Here is a 9,263-nt window from a genome sequence, read left to right on the forward strand (position 1 = left end):
TATCCGTGAAGTTTTTGTCAAGAATTAGAATTTCTGGAAAAAGTAAAGTAGTTTAATTTTATCGTAATTTGGGATATTAAATGCACGAATTTTTTCGCGGGAGTTTATTTTCCTTAATTCTACCAAGGGACATTGTGTACCCTGACATCTCACTGTTTTGGAAATCATAGGTCAGTAATGTTGGTCGAAAGGCAAGAAAATAAAATAATAGAACTACCTTGATCTCCTTAATTTCCCGGGGCATCTTCTCTGAAACATAGTTTATTAATATATTACGAATATAAATACAATACGATCACAAATACATGACGTCTGGTGGACCAGACAAAGGTTCATTCTGGTTTCTGCAGCATACCAGACGAGTACACATTACACACCAGACTTGTTCTAACGTCTATTATTATCAGGTACAAAATATCAGAAATAAACTGATACAAAAATGATTCCGCCAAGCAGTCTTATCCTGCTGGAAAATGCTTTGTTGTCATATGTATCTTGTTAACACATGTTTAGCTCATACGCACTGATCCGCGTACTATCTTGACGTCATCGATAGGACGGTCATTCTCGTCAGTCTCAACCTACACCATGTATTCATTAGTATTAAGTTTCTCTTAAAATCAAAATTAAATTTTCTTTAAAAATGATAAAATAACGTTATCATGATCAATGAAAATGCTATCTCACCCCGGCTTAAGAAGTTACATTTCCCATTAAAAATAAACATGGAATTAGAATGCTTTGTTTAAAGGGGTTTGAAGTGCGTACCTGTCCTATCTGCTTTACAGTCATCATGCCTGTATGTACTCTTCCAAATATTGTGTGCTTACTGTCCAACCACTAAAAACACACAAAATAAAGGAAAAGTCAACGAAATAGAAAATAAAGTAACAGAAAATAAAAAAACAGTCAACGAAATTGAAATTTAATTAACAGTCAACGAAATCGAAAAAAAACATAAGCAAAAACATGAAAAATAAAGAGATAAAAGAGAAGTTAATTTTTCAACGAAATTGAAATTATCAAAAAAAAATAGAAATAACGGAATAGTCTCGCGAAATTGAGACGATGAGATTCTGTTGACGTAATTTTTCAATAAAATTGAAAATCAACGGATAGTCGAAGAAAGTAAACTTAGGAAAGGTCAACGAAATAGGGAAAAAAGGATATTATACGAAATATGAATAAGTCATGTAAGACGAAATTAACTCAGACACAAAAAAATCCTAAGGGTTTAATAAACAAAATGAGATTTTAATGAAAATTCTTTTTAAAAAATCAGTAAGGACACAAAAAAATGAGGTTTAATGAACCAATTGGGAAAAAATGATTGAAATAAGAAAAAATGTGTATAGTTCGTATTAATTTATGAATACCTGACATGGTGCAATAGTTATGAAAAACTGAGATCCATTAGAGTCAGGGCCGCTATTTGCCATACTAAAATAATGTTTTTTTCTAAATGCTGCAGAATGTCAATTCTTCGGATCTGCATTTTTTTCATACAAAAAATCCTCAATAAAATTAACAGTATTTATTTAATTTCGCGCCGAGCGTCAAAAAAAACAAGGAAAAGAATGGACTTTTGGATTAAGATAAAAACACTACTCGAAACTTAAAATGTTAGTTGATGTTCATAAGATTCTTATATCAAAGAATTGAGTATGAAAACCAACTTAAATATTATTCCAAATTCTGAACACCTATGCACCTATGTAGAGAGGTCATACGTTGAAGAGAATTGGTTAAATGCTTCAAAACCAATGCAGAGAAAAAAGTTAAAAAATTGCAGAGGTAACAGTAATTTATAATTTATATTATCGATTCACAGAATCTGTTTAAACCGAGACACGATTTGTACTTTGAATACATGCTCAAATCACCACGGTACCTTTGCAACATTAAAATAATCATTGATGTAGAAGTCCCTGTCGATTCCTAACTGAGAAGGTTTCAAACAGTAAATTTCTCCATATTTTCGATGTTACGTTTTCGGTCCCTTTAAAGGAAAAGATTTTCTGTAAATCGTTTTTTATTAGGGTGACTCCTCATGTAATTAAAATGTTAAAATAATGATATTGGTAACCAGAAAACCGTGGAACGTTTCATTGAATTTGTTGGATCCATATTTTTAAATCTTTAAAAGTATTACGAGTTCTGGGCATATTCATAAATAAATGATTTTCTAGATTTAGTTTAAAGTTGATAAAACGAAAGAAATGTCCGTTAATTCTCAGAAAATTCTTACATGAAAGAACTCGGTTTGAAAATCAACTTTTACTATTCCAAATTCTGAACACCTATGCACCTATGTTATGAGGTCATATGTTGAAGAGAATTGGTAATGCATCATAACTTAAGATAATATATCAAAAATGTCCAACAATACAGCATTAGCAGATCAAATAATTTTCTCCCATGGCCTAATTTAGACATAAAAGAATTCGAAGTTATTAATTTGGATGGTTTCCTTTCCGTGTTAGAAATCAATAAATCTTGAAAGAGTCGTTAACTCCAAAATGAATGTTTGACATTTTCTAAAAGAAACTGAGCGTAAGTGACCTTCCGTGAGAAGAAAGCAAAAACCGATTCACAACGGTACCCTTTCAACTTTTGTCCAAGGAGTATGAATTAGAAGGGAGATTCAACTGACACGGTCCGCCCCTACCATATGATTATACATGCTTTGCAGACGGTACTCCTTTTGTATAAGAAATATTTGTCTGATGTACAATTACTACGTATAAAATAACCTATTCTGAATATTTCTTATACGATTGGAGTACCCGTCTGCATAGTATGTATAATCATATGGTAGGGCGGGCTGCGTCAGTTTTACTCCCTTCTATTTCATACTCCAAGTATGAATTATATATGTTTGTAATTTGAAAAAAATAATATTGCATGAATAATGGTATCACCATTAGTTGTATTTTTCAGTAATAATCCTTTATCTGATCAATAATTTGGAAGATAATTGTATTTCTATGTTGAAAAATATTGCAGTCACGTTTTTATAAAAACAGTGATATATAATCAATTTTTAAAGAAAGAATATAGAGTTAAGTGTGACTCTTACATAAAATTCTTTAGTTTGAGTAACATTAAAACTTAAAGTTCCTACCTGAGAATTCCAGCTCCTGTATGTTTGAGATCAGAATGTATTTCATCGTCAAAACATTTTCCATAAATACTAGCTCCGCCCCGCCCTGTACCAGTCGGGTCCCCGCCTTGGATCATAAAATCCTAAAATCAGAATATTTAAATATAATACTAGCTCCGCCCCGCCCTGTACCAGTCGGGTCCCCGCCTTGGATCAAGTCCTAAAATCAGAATATTTAAATAGAATAAAAAACAAGGGTGTATGTGTACTGTATATTCTGAAGTATTTACACGTAGATTTTAAAAATGGTCTCAATTTTTAAAATCCGATTAGAAAGTAGTCTGCTACACCCTTATTCTCCGGGTTTTGTAGACACTTATATATCCAGTATATATAATTATACCTTGATAATTCTATGGAACTTAGTTCCATTATAGTATCCTCGTCTAGCAAGTTCAGCAAAGTTTCTGCATGTGAGAGGAGCGTGCTTCCAATAAAGTTCAACTAACACCTGAACAATGAACATGAGATATTCTTAACACAACTTAATAGAGGGGGGAGGAGCATATCACGAGCACTGCAGTTTTTTTTTTGCAATCTCAGGTACTCCTATAAACCCCTCCGAAGTATCGATTAAAAACTTATTTTTTATTTTTAAATGTATTTTTTATACTTATATTAACAATATTTACATTCTAGACAAAATGGCTTTCTATTAGGATGAAAACCAGAAGAATGCATTCCATTAGGACGAATTCCGGACAAACTACTTTCTATTAGAAGGACTACCGGACACAGATTATACCAGGTTAGACTTATTCCATTAGAACCAGTTCCAACCAGACTTGTACATTAGGACGAGTTCCAGACCTGACTTATTCCAATAGGGCGAGTTCCAGACCAGCCTCCAATGGAACGAGTTCCAGACAAGACGATTACTAACATTGATATATAATTCATACTCTTGTCAGACAAAACTTGCAAGGGTACCGTTGTGAATCGGGCATTGCCATCTTCTCATAGAAGGTCAATTAACTTAGTTTCTCGTTAAGAAAAGTGCCAAACATAGAAGGAAGATCAGAGAGCTAAGGAATAACTCCACGAGGACAAAAAGCAAAGGGATTAGATAGCTAAGGGATCACTCCACAAGGACAAATTACGCAAAGGGATCAGATAGCTAAGGGATCACTCCACGAGGACAAAAAGCAAAGGGATCAGATAGCTAAGGGATCACTCCACGAGGACAAATTACGCAAAGGGATCAGATAGCTCTAAGGGATCACTCCACGAGGACAAAAAGCAAAGGGATCAGATAGCTGAGGGATCACTCCACGAGGACAAATTACGCAAAGGGATCAGATAGCAAAGGGATCACTCAACGAGGACAAAAAGCAAAGGGATCAGATAGCTAAGGGATCACTCCACGAGGACAAAAAGCTAAGGGATTAGATAGCTAAGGGATCACTTCACGAGGACAAAAAGCAAAGGGATCAGAGAGCTAAAGAATCACTCCACGAGGACAAAAGGCAAAGGGATCAGAGAGCTAAGGGATCACTCCACGAGGACAAAAAGCAAAGGGATCTGAGAGCTAAAGGATCACTCCACGAGGCTTCAAAAAGCAAAGGGATCAGATAGCTAAGGGATCACTCCAGGAAGACAAATTACGCAAAAATAAAACTTTCAGCAAGGACGAAACCCGGTAGACAGTAAAAACCTTTCGACGGGTACAATTCCAGACAGGATTTCGGAACAGTACTATTTCTGGACAGAACATTTTCCAGATATGACTATTTTCGAACAGACTGTTTTACGGACAGGACGATTTCCGGAAATAGAAAACAACAGAAAAAAATGACTGTTTACCTCCCCGGCAGTCGTGTCCAGAACAACAAAGGGTGGTTGCCAGTTCTTGTCCGGGATTGACATTCTACCTGGAATTAAGTTATAAATATAATAAATGTCGCTAGATCATATAAGGCTTCTAGAAAACTAATAATTTTGGTACATATTAACATGGTAAAGAAGGAATTCTTTTCCAGGGCTTAATTTTCAAGTTGGAAAGAGTGGAGACTTGCTATTTCATTCGTTTCCCAAACATCAATTAACAAATAGGGAAATATTTAGTATTCAACAGGGAGGGTTATATAATACTTTTTCTTCCTTCAAATATCAAAAGTTCATATTATAAAAGTATTTAAAATCATTAGCAAAATTTGAATGTACAAACAATAAATAAATATAAAATATAGTTAGTCAAATTTGTAAATGTCGTGAAAATACATTAGTTGCATGGAGATCGGACTAAGCGTAATGTTTCCTGTGTTTTATATAAATAAGAGTTAAAATAAGTTTAAGAATCTCTGTTCAACAGTTTAACTTGGTCTTCCACCAAAGTCAACCTTTTCTCCATATAGAGAACAGTCTTAGTCAGGGTTTCCAGTTTTCCGGAGATATTTCTGAGTTCGGATAATATTTCTTCTCCTGAACCAGATTCCTTGGTAGTTCCATCATTACTCAATACTAGCTTGGAGATAGAATCCTCAACTTGGTTTATATTCTCCTTGCTTCGGAGAAGGTTACTTTTCAAGCTTAAAACCGGACTTTCAAGTCTACTACTTTGTGCTGGTGCCGAGTTCTCCTAAAATATTCGACATTTTAGTCCCTAACTCAAATTCGGATTATTTCCAAGATTTGATAATCTCGACAAAAAAACTATTTTTAAACACAAACTCAATTTAGAAAAAAATTTAAAACGCTGTTTCTTCAAATAAGGGGATGGTGGATATGTTCTAGTTAATGAGGGGGGGAAGGTGTCCCTGCCTTCAATTCTAGTTCAAATCTTCCAATTAAATTGTACGAATTTTACTAAAAAGAAAAAATAGGACACTAATGACCTTTAAAGTTAAAGGTCCTTAGAGATCATTATAAGGTCAAAAACTGGGTTCCTAGCTTTCGTTTGATACGCAAACAGCCAGTTAAAACATTTTTCGAGATCATTAGAGGCCATTGGAGGCAATCAGAAGTCATTAGATGTTATTAGTGTCAAATTTTATATTCTATTTTAAGAAATTCAAATACATATTAGACGTGAAGCCAAAAATTGGAAGATCTGAACCAAAAATTATGGCAAAGTTGCGCTGATTTTTCGATTTTCTTGCCTTCAGACTTTCAAATTTTAATTTTTCAGCTTAAATAATCAGAAATCATTCCCCTAGTGCCGGGGGGTTTTTCTGAAAAATATACACCCCTGAATTTCGGAATTCTTGAGGAAATCTTGCCAATTTAGGTTCAAAAAGATCCTTGCTATAAATAGCTAAGCCGAACCAAAAATTTAAAGCTTTAAAAATCCCTCAAAGGAACGGACATTTTGATTTTATTTAAACTTCCACTTTCTAACAAAAATCTTAAAATCTTTACTTTGTTGACAGTAAAGAAGGTTTTGAAAAAATTTAATTTAAATTAATTTAATCTTTTCAGAGTGCTTCAAAACCCAACTTTGTCGGAGACCTAGACTTTCTAAAAAAAGGTCAACCCACTCAACTTGAACCTTTTGGGTCAAGATATGAATATTCCCGAGATTATCCAGAGAAAATTTGAGAAAAATCAGTCGAGGGGTTGGTAACGAGTGATCGACACACGAACAAATAAAGATTATAACTTAATATATATATTCCGCATGGTAATTGTGTAGGGGTAACTGAAATTAATTGATTTAGCGTTATAGCTTAAATTTTACTGCCCACAGTGGATATCGAGATCAAGGGTATCCGGATTATATGTATCCACTACTCAAGCTCCCAGAGCTGAGCTGGGAACTTTTGAATGGTGGATATCGGGATTAAGGCTTAATCCACTCTTTTTCTTAATCTTAAACTGTAGCAGCCAATCAGAGAAAAGCGGGCAACCAGTGAGAGAACAGAAATATTCTCATTGGAGAAAACAATTAACGAATATCCAAGGAGAGAGAAAAAGAGTGGATTAAGAACCAAAATGAAAAGTTTCCACAGTGGATATTCGGATCAAGAAGTCAGGATTAAAGTTTATCCTTTCTAAAGTTTTCAGCTCTGGAAACTTAATTTTGTGTTGGATACTGATAATCCCCTTAGCATAATCTCGATATCCACTATGGACACTCTTAATTGAAGAATCAATGCTTAATCTCTTCATTTTAGTTATTCCTCCAGTGTACGAATACCATGCGGTATATCGAATCAAGATTAAATTAATCTGCAGATTAACAAAAGCTCGAGATATCCACAATTCAAGGGTTCCCAGCTCAGATTAGTTATTTTAACATATTAGAGACTGTTACCTTATCTGCTGTTGCTCTATTAGTCTCCAGGTTCCCTTTCCAGACCAATATTTTACCATCTGTACAACCAGAGGAGAAATATTCACCTTGGGGCGAGAATACAACAGCATTCACACTCTTCAAAGAAAATAAACAAGATCAAAACATGGCGAAACCGACAATTTTTAACGGAAAAAATCTTTTCCAGATTATTAATGCTGAATAAAATTAAGAAGTATTTAACTAATTCAACCATTTAAAATAAATAATTTTCAGACAGAAAAAATAGGGAAAAGTTTTCCGGCTTGCGATGAATCTTATAAACTGAAGTAACAAACGCAATACAATTTCTGAAGAATTTAAAACTCTCAAATTTCCTTTATTACTAATAACTTCAGTGCACACCTTTTCATGTCCGTAGAGAGTACAGATGGGTTTGACGGTGAGAAGGTCGAACAGTCTGACCGTCTTGTCCTGGGAAGCGGAGACAAGATAGCTTCCGGATGGGTGAAAGGACACCTGGTTGACCGGACCTTCATGAGCGGAATACTGCTGCTGAAGCTTCAGTGATCTTACATCATAAACCTTCACTTTACTGTCAGATGTTCCAACCCCTAGAATATTCATCAAAGTTTAAACTTTTTCTTCAAATTTCGCGGATTTTCCAGGTTAAAAAAATCCACTTTTTCGATATGAAAATATAATATACCAGCATAATATAATATAACAGAATCTGAGGGAAATATGAAGACACTAGAGGTAAACTTTTGGAAGAATGTTTTAACTAAATTTGTTTTCGTAAAATTGACGTCNAAAAATTGAGGAATGATCATCAGCTAAAAATAAAAAAAATTATCATTTGTAAGGAGGACGAAAATTAGTCTGTTTTCTGGTTCTCATTGTATTGGGGGGGTCTTACCTATACAAGATCCACTGGGATGAAAGGCTACATGTTGAGGAAATCCTTTAGGTTCGTTGAAAGTATGAATACAAGTGCCAGACGTTTCATCCCAAACTTTAATAGTCTAATCCATTCATTCATTTTACATTCATTCAGGACACGATTGAAAGAACGCAGAGGGATAAATTCGTAATTGATTGGAAGAAAGCATTTAAGAATATAGGTTAGGAGAAGGATAATTATGAAAGGTTAAAAGGAAGGATGAAAGGTTAAAAGGAACAAAGAATGAAAGGATGAAAAACGAAAAGGGACAAAATAAAAAAATGTAAGATACTAGATAAAAAGCAATGTGAAAGGATGAAAGGATAGTAGATTAAAAGGGAGGATGAAAAGGATGAACAGGATGGAAAGGATGGAAAGGATGGAACGGATGGAACGGATGGAACGGATGGAACGGATGGAACGGATGAAAAGGATGGAACGGATGAAAAGGATGGAAAGGATGGAAAGGATGGAAAGGATGGAAAGGATGGAAAGGATGGAAAGGATGAAAAGGATGAAAAGGATGAAAGGATGAAATCAAGTATTTGGTTAAAATGTCTGGCTTACAAGATCTTGCCCCTGATCAAACTAAGAGAGGAAAATGATGAAAATTATATTAATGAATTGCTGAGTAAAGAGGGAATTTAATTAAGTCATCAATTTGAGGGAAATGAAAACTGGGGTCAGTCGGAACATAGCAGAGGGGGGATAGAAAGGGATGGTAAGGGTGCTAGATAATGGGAATGCTGGATTTGGAACGCGAGTGCCGGTGTCAAGTTAAAAATGTCCGGGCGAGAAATTATGTCCAGACTGAAGTGTCTGTATTACAAAAATTTTTTAAAAATCTGAAGATTTTTTACATTCTACAAGTTTTAGCAAAGGGGATGGTGGAGTTGGCAAATTTAATGAAGGGGGGGGGGGGGCCT

General features: G+C 34.7%; 2 protein-coding genes across 2 annotated transcripts in view; both read right to left on the reverse strand.

Moving 5' to 3' along the window:
- Window positions 1–248: 248 nt before the first annotated feature.
- Window positions 249–5,453, reverse strand: LOC111704111 (peptidyl-prolyl cis-trans isomerase-like 1). Its single transcript, XM_023476246.1, has 6 exons — window positions 4,967–5,453; window positions 3,507–3,614; window positions 3,125–3,246; window positions 1,377–1,440; window positions 769–840; window positions 249–581 (listed from the first exon to the last, which is right to left on the reverse strand). The coding sequence occupies exons 1-6, from the start codon at window positions 5,027–5,029 to the stop codon at window positions 510–512; spliced, it is 501 nt and encodes a 166-aa protein (XP_023332014.1). The 5' UTR covers window positions 5,030–5,453; the 3' UTR covers window positions 249–509.
- The window catches only part of LOC111704108 (POC1 centriolar protein homolog A-like), a 10,351-nt gene continuing 6,122 nt past the window's right edge, over window positions 5,035–9,263 (reverse strand). Inside the window, exons 7-10 of the mRNA XM_023476244.1 lie at window positions 8,314–8,419; window positions 7,800–8,008; window positions 7,416–7,532; window positions 5,035–5,741 (exon numbers count right to left, since the gene is read on the reverse strand). Coding sequence (XP_023332012.1) covers window positions 5,454–5,741; window positions 7,416–7,532; window positions 7,800–8,008; window positions 8,314–8,419 — 720 coding nt within the window. The 3' untranslated portion in view covers window positions 5,035–5,453. The remainder of the gene's footprint in view (window positions 5,742–7,415; window positions 7,533–7,799; window positions 8,009–8,313; window positions 8,420–9,263) is intronic.

This window comes from Eurytemora carolleeae, unplaced genomic scaffold (assembly GCF_000591075.1).
Source record: "Eurytemora carolleeae unplaced genomic scaffold, Eaff_2.0 scaffold554, whole genome shotgun sequence".
Lineage (NCBI taxonomy): Eukaryota > Metazoa > Arthropoda > Copepoda > Calanoida > Temoridae > Eurytemora > Eurytemora carolleeae.

What these genes read in the sequence shown, in the direction of transcription:
- LOC111704111 (XM_023476246.1), bottom strand. Translation starts at nt 5,029, where the DNA reads ATGTCAATCCCGGACAAGAACTGGCAACCACCCTTTGTTGTTCTGGAC. An exon ending in TGGACACGACTGCCGGGGAG is followed by an intron (nt 3,615 to 4,966) that starts GTAAACAGTCAT and finishes TTCATTGTTCAG; the next exon opens with GTGTTAGTTGAACTTTATTG. An exon ending in ACAGGAGCTGGAATTCTCAG is followed by an intron (nt 1,441 to 3,124) that starts GTAGGAACTTTA and finishes ACATTATTTTAG; the next exon opens with TATGGCAAATAGCGGCCCTG.